We start from the raw sequence: 13,379 nt of genomic DNA on the forward strand, positions 1-13,379 counted from the left end.
ACTTACACCAAAAGCAAAGAAAACAAAAGTAGTGACTTCCCTGCGCGCGTCGAGTCCTCCTCCTGCGACCTCAGCTCCCAGCTCCTCCGGCGTGGACGGTGAGCTCGTGCTTCGCGCTGACACGTGTTGGCCGCTCGACGCCACGGACGGGATTTCCGGCGCTATCTCAGCGCGGATAAAGGGGGGAACCCGTTGATGCTCAGGGTTGGGAGAGGGGAATGGCAGACGCTCCGTCCCGCCAGCGGGGTCTCGGGACCGCACCGACAGAAGACCAGACCAGACCACCAGGCGAGACGAGCCAAGACGAACGACGAGACCAGCTCCAGGATGAAGAGAAGAAGAAAGAACCACCCCGTGTGCGCGCCTTTATAGACCGAGGGAGGAGCGTGTATGCAAATTCCCGGATCAAAATGCATTTGGAGGCGGGGCCACAACACCCCTTGGTCAGCCATTGATCGGGCAAAAAGGGGGCGTGAGCCTCTTTTGATCCGCATTTCTGCCCAAACGGAATTCACAAACACTCGCTTGGAGGCGGGGCCAAGCCGCCTCACCCTCACCCATTGGACGGAGGAAAAGGGGGCGTGAAGCTCCCCCGATCCGTTTTCTCCCTCGGAAAGGCCGCCATTCACGCTCGCGGCTCTATGCGTTCAGCACCAATCGCCGAACGGGCCCTAGACAGCCCGACGTTCAGTGTTCACAGGTGGTGCGGTTGCTGGTTGTGAAGGAGAAAGGCGAAGGTGGTGGGAGGTTTGCCATGGTGGTTGGGCCGTTGTTGGGCATCGTTAGAGAATGGCGGGTGAGGCGATGCTTGCGGGGTGGGTTGTGGAGATGAAGGTAGTGGCGGTTTGGTGGAGTTGTTCGGGGGCGTTGTTGGTGGTGGCTTAATGGTCGAAAATAATAGAGAAAGAAAAATGGCTAACTCAAAGCGTCTCAGCCCAGATGAGTCACCCATATTCCCTCTATACAACTGGTTTGGGCTAACTACACAAGAACTTACCGATATAACTCACCTGAGGACCCTTTATGGTGAATGCGAATTTCCACAACCGTAACTATATATATATATATATATATATATATATATATATATATATATATATATATATATATATATATATATATATATATATATATATATATATATATATATATATATATATACATACATACATACACATTAAAAAACATCAAAATGCCTGGTGTGTGACGAGCACTCCTCCGATCTCCAATGGACATAAAGTCCTACACCAAAGCGTCACCTCCAATCCGGAGGCCTCACCCTGGCATGACTGTCAGACAGAGATTATATGGTCAGCATTGGTTAAACATCAAACGGAGCTGCCTATCCGGATTTTGGGCTTATTTACCCTCATCAGGGCAGCATACTGTAGAACTAGCTAACCAATTTATGTCCACTGAGGATTGGGGGAGTGCTTGTCACACTCCACATATTTTGATTTACCCACCGATCATTCCACGTGCCTTCTGGTTGAATGGTTTGCATTGGTGGGAACAATCGTCTGGATGGCAGATGCACTGTTGTTCTTTGTGGATTATGTGGTGTTGCCATGTGAGACAATCCGTGGTTGATGCTCACCATTATTGCCAGGAGGTACGATTAACATGCATGTAATATATATATATATATATATATATATATATATATATATATATATATATATATATATATATATATATATATATATATATATATATATGTATTTTTTATATGCATGCTCTAGGTTCATGGAAGAGCGATAACATAGAACAAAATCAGAACACAACACAACAAAGGGAACAAAAGGAGAAAAGGGAAACCACCAACAGCGGGGGGCGGGGAGGAGTTGGAGATGGACAAACGAGTGATGCAGGTAATGACTAGGGGTAAGGGAGAACGCAAAGGGTGGACAATATGGATACATAAGCAAAATTTTGGGAGGGGTGTGGTTGGGGTTGGTTTGACGGGTGTAGAAAAGATCATGATTTTGGACTTGAGGAGGATGATGATATTTGAATAAAATACCAATATTTTGGGTAAAAGCCCCTTTTACCCCCTTCATCAGGGGTGCATCTGGATGGGGAGCACAACCCCATGAGACCTTGCTGTCCTGATGCATCGTACCAAATTTGTTCCATATTGGTGAGGTAGCTTGTGAGGAGAACATTGGTTAACGGGTGGTCAAACACCAGGACCCACTCGATCTGGTTCTTTCTCCGTAATAACCTCAAAACTGCTGCGAACTTGCTGGAAGGTCAAAAAGGACCAACACTTTTGGAAAGTTGTATACGTTCAACAACTTGTTACACTTATTGTCACAAGTGGAAAGTAAATTTGCAGGGTGATTTTCTTTTTATTTTTTATTTTTTAATTATTGGAGAGGTCAATGCTCAAGGAAATATTAAACGATAGATTTATTGTATTGAGGTGGAGATAGCTGGGAGAAGGTGTGTATGCAACACACCAAGAGTATAGATTAAAGAATGATTTGGGGATAGCATAATTGAGAGAACAAGATCATGAAATGTATGGCATACTCTGAGATTGTTACAGAGCTCAACTTTTTCCTGCATGTTCATGGGACAGCTCCGTTTTAGATTTTGCATGTCCCGTCAACCATTGCACCTTGCCAACTTCGTACTATGCGAATGTGGGGCGATACCCCACCCCATCCCTCTCCCTTCCACAGATCTCCTAATGTCTCTACTCCCTACTGTTTTGTGCTTCGCTGTCCCATCCCTTTTGTCTCCTGCTGCATTTGTTATACGTTCTGTGTGTTAGCTTTTATATGAGCCTCGACAGTGTATACAAAAAAAAAACGTGTGCACTAAGGGTACAAACCTTAATTGGTCGGGCCAAACCAATGGACGGGTAAACATTTAATAATACAGTGGACCCTGCCAGTCTTTTGGCTATTCTAATCGATGTTCGTAGTTGCTACACAACCTGTCGGGCTGCGGAGTTATTCATAGTGTGGCGGCCTGCAGGGCCGGAGTTCGGGAAGAGTCAGAGAAGTCCTCCTCGTGGTGAATCCCAAAACTCGGTTCCGTAACAATATATATATATATATATATATATATATATATATATATATATATATATATATATATATATATATATATATATATATATATATATATATATAGATAGATATAGACAGTAACCCGAAAGTTACTTTACCCCTGATAAATTTCTCGCACTTCCCTCCGTCCCTTGCCCTCGCCCGCTATGGTATGCGGAAACACTGACTCGGAACAATGATGGAGCACATCCAGATACAATGACAAATTAATTATTGTAAGTACTGTCCAATAAAACCTGTATATTAAAAGAGTTCAAGAACAATGCTTCACTGGAAAGGGGTAAAGTGACTTTCAGGCCACCCTGTAAATGTATGTGTGTGTGTATATATGTATATATATATATATATATATATATATATATATATATATATATATATATATATATATATATATATATATATATATATATATATATATACATATTGTTATGGAAATGGCCCTTATTGGACTACTAAATACAGGATTAGCTCAGATCCCCCATTAAATGCATTTATAGATAGGTTGTTTGGTAAAATGGATATTATATGTGTCGGGAGGCGTAAGAGGCTATATTATTGTTGTGCAGTGGTGGTGGAATGAGAACTTCCTCTTCTTCTTCCCCATCCCGGACGAGGCCCCGCCCAGTCGGCTGAGAGGGTGTGGCCAAAAAAAGAGGAAGTGACGCGAAGGGGAGGAGTTTGTCGGCTTCGCCGAGAGAGGCGGGCTCGTGTGTCGAAGGAGCGAACGCGAGAGAAACTAAGGAGAGAAGGCGCGCTCGTGTGGCAGGAGAGCAAACGAAGGCCTCGCGACCAACTTTAGTTTGGCAGTTTGGAAAACTGTAGTCGGTTGAGAGGCTGCTCATGTTTTCGAGGCGAGCGAACGTAAGAAAACTGTAAAAGAGAGAAAAGGGTTGAGTGTGTGGAGAATGGTCGCTGAGGAAGGCGTGCTCGTGTGTCGAGGGAGCGAACGAAGGCTTCGTAAGGAGGTGTGGAAACAGTCGCTCTCGAGGCGCGATGTGTTTTGGAGGCGAGCGAACGAAGGAGGGACAGTGTGGAATCTGCCGGTACAAAATGGCAGTCGGCTTTGAGAGGCTGCCTGCACGTGGAGTCGACGATCGACTCGTATGGGGAGGTGATCGACAGGTTCGGCCTGCATCTGGCCGCGAGCCTCCGTACTTACTCACCTCACGGCTCGACACGTTTGTCGATCCGCCTGCGGAGCTCGGCACCTCAATTTGGGCCTTGTCTGGTGAACGGGCCAGGCCTGGATTTGTATGCTGGACCGTGAGAGAGATCAGCTGAAGCCCATCGTTGACCTTACGTGGGGTCAGAGCGCGCGGAGACCGCGTGCGGTGCGAAGGGGGAAAAAGGAGGACGAGCTCCATTTCGCCACGTGGCGCGTTCGAGCTGGAGCTCAAATCCGTGGACATCCGCCTGTTGCAAGTGACATTCGTGCTTTTGACACTGTCCTCTCGTCCATGAGACATCACCAAGTACTCTGTCTTGTCTTGCATGCATGCTGTCTGTCTGTCTGTCTGTCTTTGTCTGCATGTTGTTTAAGGCATATTTCGGTAGCGACCCCCTCCAAACCTGTAGTCCGTGGTTCCCTAGTTAAGAACGGGTTGAGGATTGTGAATAAAAACATTGTTGTGAATTTTGCTTGTGTTGTGATCCCTGATGTTCCCCAATAAATCTGGTTAAGTCGTATGAAGTTGCCACTATGGATTAATTTGTGTCGCATCGAGGAACGATCCGTTCGACTGGCATATAAAACCAAAAATGGTTACAGACTGGCAGAAAACGCTCGGCATCTGACAAAACCAGTCTGTAACCAGGGGTTCTATTTCCCCAGCTGGCCAGGAACAAGGGTTACGTTGGTATCGCGATTGAAGGCACGTGACTCGAGGCCTGTGCTGAGCCAGCCGGCGTTATTGATCCCGGAGTGGGTTGAGAATCCCTCCGTCGCTGAATCCTTAACAATATATATATATATATATATATATATATATATATATATATATATATATATATATATATATATATATATATATATATATATATATATATACACACTTTGTATAGGTAAGATTGTGGCAATGATCTTTGTTTGAAATGAAATTTTATCATTTTAAAATTATTTGTTGTCATGTGTTGTGCAAGTGGATGCTTGCCATGCATACCAGTACACAGACATTGTCAATACTGCAATAGAGGCAATTAGGCAGTCTGCTCCTGTAGTTTTGTTTTTCTTCTGCAGTCACTTGCTGGTAATGCAATTGCTCCTTGTCGGTTTAGCATCTGCAGAACCTCGAACAAAGAAATGGATGCATTGACTCAGGCCCACAAATATTATCAATACTTAATTAACTGGAGGGTTCATAGAACACTTTACTCCGTGCATTCTTGATGATAAGGACATGTGTTGGGTGCACTAAGGAAAGCTCAACATGGCTTGACTAGCTGACCATTCTTCATGTTAATTACAGCACTCTTACACCATCTTCTTTGGAAGGCAACTTGTTTACTTCGATTTTTAATAAATCCTCTCACTAAAGAACATTATTGATCTCGTGGAAGTTTCGCTGTTCGTCCTCACACTAAACCGCTGAAGCAGAGGAGCACTGCGAGTGGCAAATTTCAATGGTCAACATGGCGTATAGTTTTCCCAACTTCAGAGCCAAAGTACTGCCAAACCGAATCGTTTTGGAAGTGAAAACAAGCCGATTCATGGTCTTCCGTGTAATTCAATTGAAATGAGAACTCTGAAAGGCTGTAGAAAAATATAACCCCCCAAAAAAATCAAATTGGAAGTTTATTGCCATTGATGCTTTTGGGATATATCATCTTTAACACCACCTTATCTAATATAGTAAATTAGTTATTCATACCTGTTGTTTGTGTCCTTTGTGAAGTCCCTAAAAAACAGTAAGTTTAGTGTTTGGAATGATTTTATTTTATTGTTGGACAGACACAGACAGACCGATAGACATAAAGACAGAAGCAATTGCTTTACCCCTTTGTGTGCATGCGTGCATGGGATGAGATGGCGCACAACTTTGCTAACTTCAGAGCCAAAGTACCGCTAATCTACAGGTTTTTTGGTAGTGCCAACAAGCAAATTTGTATTCCACAGAGTTCAAAATGTATAGTTAACTTGGAATTCAGTAATTCCTCGGTGATAGGCAAACACACTGAACCAATTGTTTTCGCTCGCTTTCCCCCGCTTTGCGCTCCATGCGCAGGATACCAACTTGTGTATGCATTGTCGGATGTAGGACTTGGCCCAGCACAACGATACCTTTTTTGATGTTTGCTCCTTTTGTGCAGGAACCCAACACCCGGAGTCATAATTAACAAACCGAATGGCTCCAATGTGTACAAGGGTGTGCTGAAGGACTACGTCGGTGATGTAAGTAAAAGTGTGGGCGTTCCCGAATGATTCTGCTGTATTTAAGAATTAAGCCTTGTGCAGCCTAAGCTATTACAGGCTTTTCAGACTTGTTGATTTTCTGTTTTACTTGCAGTGTGGACTTGCACTCAAGCTACAGATGTCTTTTCTTCAGAATTCTAATGTTTTCATGACTGCTCTAAGAAGTCACCTTTTTACTCTCAAACTGGTTATATGTAACTTTGCTGTCCTTAACCAAAGGTAGCATACAAAGTGTAGAAAATAGTCAGTCAGTTCATCAAACACTCGAATCATTCCCACATTTGTATGCAACACCACCTCTAAAGGCTTACAATCTGTTTGATTTTACCCATTGCCCAAAAGGTGGTGACTGAGCACAGGGCAAAATGATTGATTATTTTTGATACCAAATCGAGGTTCATGTCATTAGCGAGGTGACGGAGGGTAAAAGCCAATGGATGGACAGAGGACAGCGGAGCCACATTTGAACTTGACAAGCAAGGGAATGAACAAACAAGAAGAGCATTGGATATGGAAAAATGACATCTGTAGTTTTGCCATAAATATTTTATTCGGTACATCAGGAGTGTAGCATTTTGCACAATACTGAAATATAATGAAATTGGTTCGAAGGAGGAGATGACAAGTACAAGTGTTTTTTGGTGTATCTACATCCATTGATCCCAAAAGCAGGGTTTTAAACACGAGGACGTTTTGATTGGTGCTAATTTGGTGATATTTCAACAAACATTATATCAGATTAAAATAAGTGTTCTTTTAGATCCCCAAATGACACCAAATGGAATTTATTAAATACAATAACAAAGTTAATAATTTTTAGCTCGCCTGTTCGAAGAACAGAGAGCCATAGCGATACCCCGGCGTGAGCGTCAGCGTCAGCGTGAGTGTGAAAATGTTACTTTTTGGTGCAAGTTATTTAGAAGCTTGCCATTCATTTAATATATGTACTAGTTTAATGATTACAATATACAAATACATATATTGCTTTAAAATTATTTGGATCAGACTTCACTGCAATGCTTTATAAAAAATATTATTAGACTAGTCTTTTAAAAACGATAAATGTATAAACAGGCGAGCATTGGGTGGCTTTGACACCAACTCTCTGGTTTACTCTTAGCCTCCTCCTGCTCATTAAAGCAGTCATTCCCACGTCAAAACTGTGGAATATGTAATGCTTTCTACTCACCCATCATGTTATCACCAACCGTCAGTCACCTGTTCAACTCACAATTTTAAAAGAAAATCATCGGAAGTAATTGCCAGGAATGTGTGAGGAGCATTATGAATACCATGTGATCATGCATTAAACCCTTTAGCAAGGATGGTAAACATCTGTGGGTGAAGTTGTGGTTTAGTGATGGTAAGTGTAACTGGAACAAATGTTGAATTATGAGGCCCGGGATTCCTCGACAGAGCGAAGTTGTCTTCCTTAGGTCGGTCGTCCTTCATGCAATCGGTCATTCAGACGAGTTGGCGTCAGTATCGCCCTCCAAAGTTAAAGTTGATCTGGGCTGCAGCACAGGTGAATTAGTGTTTGGATCAGCACTTCGTCTTTCCAGGGCTATTCGTTACCCCAGTCAATCAGCAAGAGATCCCAACAACGTTTCTTCTTTTTCTTCTTCTCGCTCTATCTCTCTTCACTGCTAGCTGGACATAGTATTCCATTGTCACGTTAAGTTCATGGGGTGATTCGACGTGGTACACACATCAGTCTATTTTTAGGATTCTCACTTTAATCCTATATTTGTGTACTCGTGCTTATTCACCTTGTCAGGGATTTGCAGAGCAATGCAGTGTTCACTTTTCTCGCTGAGTGGATTGTGATGCCGATGTCTGTCTCAAGAATTCTCATCAGCGCCATCTTGTATCTTTATGACTCGACGTGAGCTCCAACTTGGATCTGTATTCACCATCACCAGCCACATTTTGGAAAATTATTAACCACCGCTAGTGACAACTTTTATGGCTCATCAACAATTTGTTAATGATTTGGACTTCTTGGAGGTCAGCTTTAACTTGGGCAGTGCTGCCAAAACCTCTGAGTGACCTTTTACATGATAGGAGACTACCCGTGTGATTGGCGGATTGATTTTCTGTCTGGATGCAGGTAAAGCTAAATTTTCCAAGTATAATTTTTAAGCCTCAGCCAACCTCCTCCTTTGAATAGCGAGGTTGCATTACCAGGTTGATTTACTGTCTGGACACAGCTGAGGTTGTGCATCTACTGATGTGGACCCACTGTTTGGAAAGGTTCTGTGCTGAAAGGGTTGAAACCTCCATGAAGAACAGTGCCCAGCTGATGATCAGGGTAGTGGAAAAATTTATCAAATGCTTACAGGTTAATAAGGTTCTTACTTTCACTAAACGACTATTTTGAGGTTTGCAATAAAGTTAGAGGGAGTTGTTGAACAAACTATCATTTAAATGTTAATGCTTTAGAAACTGCTGTTACTATTCAGTAAATGTTTAGAATTGTGAGGAACAAACTTGTGAAAAAATACTGTGCGTGCGTGCGCGTGAGATGCACCTTGTAGTGTGCATTCATGCGGAGCTATTCCTTTACCAATGAATGACACGATATGCAAATATGGCTTCTTAGCTTTGCCAGTTCCTGAAGAGACAGGAAAAGCAAGATATTGTATTGATGTCTACACTCAGATCGACAAATATATTGGATTTTTATTCTCGGATCGAATGTAATTTGTCGACCCGGGTGATGCCGTGAATTGGTGAAGGCTCCATCTTGTTGTTAATGTGTGTCGTAGGACGTTACTCCAGCAAACTTCCTTGCTGTGTTGCGTGGAGATGCAGAAGCAGTTCGAGGAAAAGGAAATGGAAAAGTTATTCACAGGTAGGTCTTTCTGAAATGCAATATTTAGTTCTCCTCTTCATTCAGCATGAGGAGGATTGAGAAAACTGAAGGTAAGAAAAAAAACAACTATTTTGGACTGTCTTCATGCTTATGGCTGTAAAACTTAAAATCAATATCCAGTTATAATCAGAGAGTGCGCTAGCTCTCTGCATGTTGAGATGGTGCTGAAAAAAATGTCGGTCACACCCACGAGATACAAAACTAAAGTTGGAGTATCTTTATAAACTCGCTTCAGCTACATATGAGAGCCTACTTGGTCTGTTAAGATGATGGTCTCGGCAGGGATAACTTTTCGGCTCTCAAGACCATGGAAAAAACAAAAAAAAAAAAACCAAGATCAGTCAAAACTGGCAAATCTTATTGTCGTTCATATTAATAATAATCTTCAGATGGCATATTTCCGAGCTGCCTCTCTCAATGGCAGACTCTCGTACCATCCGACAGAGTTTCACTTGGTACATCATCATTTGCTATCGTAAATTTAATAGCTTGAAAGGATTCCATGAAGAGTACACAAAACTACATTCCTTTGTAAAGGGATCAGAGGGGTGGGTGTGACTGACTGACTGTCAATCAGCCTGATGGGGGTGTGGCTGCGAGTGCGAGGGCCAATACGACCGATTTGGGTGTGGTTAACAGTGGAATATTATCAGGAGGTTGGTGACAGCAACAGCCCACACATACACCATTTGAGAAAGTATTGTTGCGGGCCGGGGACCGGTGGCGAGAACGACCACTAGGTGGGGGAGGTTATGTCGATCCCCACCGGACTCTCCGGAATTGTAGGCCGTCGCTCGGATAACTCCGCGAGCCGGCGGGTCATTTAACCAACCATGGAACGCCAATATCTCGACCGCATGGTGTAGGGTTATTTTGTCTAGATCCAATGTACCTAAGTAACCACTCGGTCTCGGCTACCGGGGATCCACGCTCTCGGAACGCCTGGTCGAACCGGATTCACTCTACTGGCAGCGGTAAAATTACACCTACTGACTACCACTCTGCCACCCTCCTTTCCAGCTCAGATGCAGTTGAGCGGGCCTGCCCAGGACGTCCCGGCTACAATTGTCCGATTACCGGGGATAAAACCCCGCCTAAACTCAGATCCAAACATGCTGGACCAATTCAAGAAAGGACGGAAATGAACTGGGGACATTTCTACAATTGTTTTATTTACAAATAAAGAAAAGACACAGGGCAAGACTTATCGCGGATATGCAAGTAATATTTACAATGATCAAAAACAAACACTTAAACAGTTTCTACTTGTAAGACGGGCCCACACGCAGACACACACACAAATGAATATAAACCCAGAGTTCTTTATTGGACCCTGAGCCTGGTGTTGGCGCAGTGGTTAGGGCAGCGGTTTGGGGTCCAAAAGGTCCTGAGTTCAAGCCCCGTTGAGCCACTGAATTAATACACCAGGGGGTTGACTCAGCCTGTCATCCTTCCGAGGTCGGCGAAATGAGTACCAGTATACTGGGCCGGTGTATACCCCGGTTAAAATAGGTGTACCATATCCCTGTGTCGTAAGAGGCGACCAGGGTTGCGTCAGGAAGGGCATCCGGCGTAAAACATGTGCCAAATCACGATGCGGATCATACGGATGATCCGCTGTGGCGACCCCGAACGGGAGCAGCCGAAAGAAGAAGAAGAAGAAGAAGAAGAAGTTCTTTATTGGACCCTCACAGCCGAGGAGAGAGACGAGTTGGGGGTCAGAGTTCAGCTGGGTCCCTGACCGTCGGAGGAAGGGGGTGCTCCATGGTGCGGCACCTGAAAATGGTCGTTGGCTTGGTCCTCAGTCGCACGTGTGGGACTCGTTCGTGGCGGAGCTCAGGTGGTGAATAGCAGGGTCCATGGAGGGGAGTCAGGGTTGCTTTTTCCTTTCCTTGTAGAGGGCCAGCAGGGACATGTTCGCTGCCTTCACAACCTTCTGCTCAACCCTCAGCTTCAAAAGAACTGCACGCTCAACAACAACACTCAGAATCCTATCCAAAACCTTGTCAGAAACCCGTGGAGAGCTTCCTCCAAGACCCTTCTTCCTCACTCGACTCTCAACCACCACAACCCTGTCAAAAACCTCAGAACCACCTTCGTAACAACCCCTTGCCTCAGAGAGTGCTCGGGAATTTTATGGATCTCACTCAACGGGGCGGGGCTCGCTCGAACAGACGTCACTCCCCGCCTTGATTGGACAGGCTCCTATGGGTTCGCCCTTTCTGGGCGGGGTTTCGGCCCCTGATGGGAAACCTCACCCACTCTTCCACGAGGGTTCATACTTGTCGAGCAACAGTATCAATGTTGCAAAGGTCGTCGTGAAAGAGTTACAACGTTTGAGGAAGCCGAGGAACTGGAACCGCGAGATCCCGCCTCGGCACGTTAGGATGCGAGAAGGCAGCCGGTTGGCGGTGGATCGTGATGGGGGATGGGATGGTTGTTATATGGCTTGTTAGATGTAATAACCTAACTTAAAGAAATCGCAACGCACGCCTTTGATTCTCCCACGAGACAAAAGGAAGGGGATCTGACTACACACATACTTAACAACATAACTGACTTTGGGACATCTGTATGTTGAATGCATATGGTTTCCAGATCCGTAATAGTATGTACTATTTAGAATGTTAGATCATCGATAAAGTATGTACAGTACCATTACAATGTGAGCACGTCCAAGTTTTTAACACAAATATTTGTAACTCAGTAGTGGAACATAAAAAAGTAAAGGAGCAAGTAATAAAATTTGGGAAAAATACAAAGTAATGTGGGGATCTTCCTCCAAAAAACATGTAAACAAGGTTTGGATGGTCACAAGAAATGATCATGTGACTGTGTGTGTATGTGTGTGTGTGTGTGTGTGTGTGTGTGTGTGTGTGTGTGTGTGTGTGTGTGTGTGTGTGTGTGTGTGTGTGTGTGTGTGTGTGTGTGTGTGTGTGTGTGTGTGTGTGTGTGTGTCACATGACATCTCTACCTTGTTTACATACTTTTTTGGAGGAACATCCTTGTATCCTTTTGCATTTTTACCCCCACCACCGAAGGTGGAAGGAGGTTATGTTTTCACCCCTGTTTGTTTGTTTGTTTGTTTGTTTGTTTGTTTGTTTGTTTTTTTGTTTGTTTGCTTGCTTGTTTGTGTGCAGGATATCTCAAAAAGTTGTGGATGGATCCGGATGAAATTTGGTGGGCAGGTTGGGTGTGTGTGACAAGGACGAACTGATTAGATTTTGAAGATCCGGGTCCAGATGCGGCTACAATCATTTTTTTCAGTGATTCTTTACCATTGAGAGATCGGGCCAAAATGATATAAAACACGATATCTCCAAATCCTGTGGACGGATTCAAATGGAACTTGGTGGACACGGGTGTGTGATGAGGACCAATTAATTTGATTTTTAGTGAAGATCTGAATCTGGATCTGGACAGGAGAATAATTTAATTTTTTAAGTGATTCTTCACCATTGAGAAATAGTGCTAAAGGAATATAAAGCACGATATCTCAAAAATTTGTGGATGGATTCAGATAAAACTTGGTGGGCAGGTTGGGTGTGTCGCAAGGACAAATTCATTTGATTTTGGTGAAGATATGAATCCGGATCTGGATACGAGAAATATTTCATTTTTAAAGTGATTCTTCACCATTGAGAGATCGGGCCAAAACGATACATAGCAAAATATCTCAAAAATGTATTGTGCCCGATATGTTCTCCTGGATCAGGCATTGCCGGGCAGTGGTATGCGCTCTACCGAGTGCCCTTCTAGTTCAAAATATTATTACTTGTATAGTTTGAACTCTCGATATGTAACTTGTTATTTGGAAAGAAAGTTTAAGTTTTTGTAATAGTTGTCCCATTTTAGGTGTTGTCATAAAGATGGATTCCCATAATTTAACTGGCAGGGTATCCGTCTCTGATGGGTTCGTAGATGTCACCTCAAATGACCAATTTTTTGGAGTGTGTATTGGTAGAAACGTGAATTCAACATAAAGTGATAAGCCTGGTGTTGGCTTAGTGGTTAA

At 43.6% G+C, this 13,379-nt stretch overlaps 1 protein-coding gene across 6 annotated transcripts in view; it reads left to right on the plus strand.

Annotated features, from left to right (window-relative positions):
• Positions 1 to 13,379, plus strand: part of LGMN (legumain) — a 65,183-nt gene that overhangs the window by 22,933 nt on the left and 28,871 nt on the right. For all 6 annotated transcript variants that reach the window (XM_085896496.1, XM_085896494.1, XM_085896492.1 and 3 more), the window contains 2 exons: positions 6,387 to 6,468; positions 9,258 to 9,343. In XM_085896496.1, the coding sequence (XP_085752622.1) occupies positions 6,387 to 6,468; positions 9,258 to 9,343 (168 nt within the window). The remainder of the gene's footprint in view (positions 1 to 6,386; positions 6,469 to 9,257; positions 9,344 to 13,379) is intronic.

This window comes from Eptatretus burgeri, chromosome 9 (genome assembly GCF_056783735.1).
Source record: "Eptatretus burgeri isolate ZD-2024b chromosome 9, Ebu_testis_v1, whole genome shotgun sequence".
Lineage (NCBI taxonomy): Eukaryota > Metazoa > Chordata > Myxini > Myxiniformes > Myxinidae > Eptatretus > Eptatretus burgeri.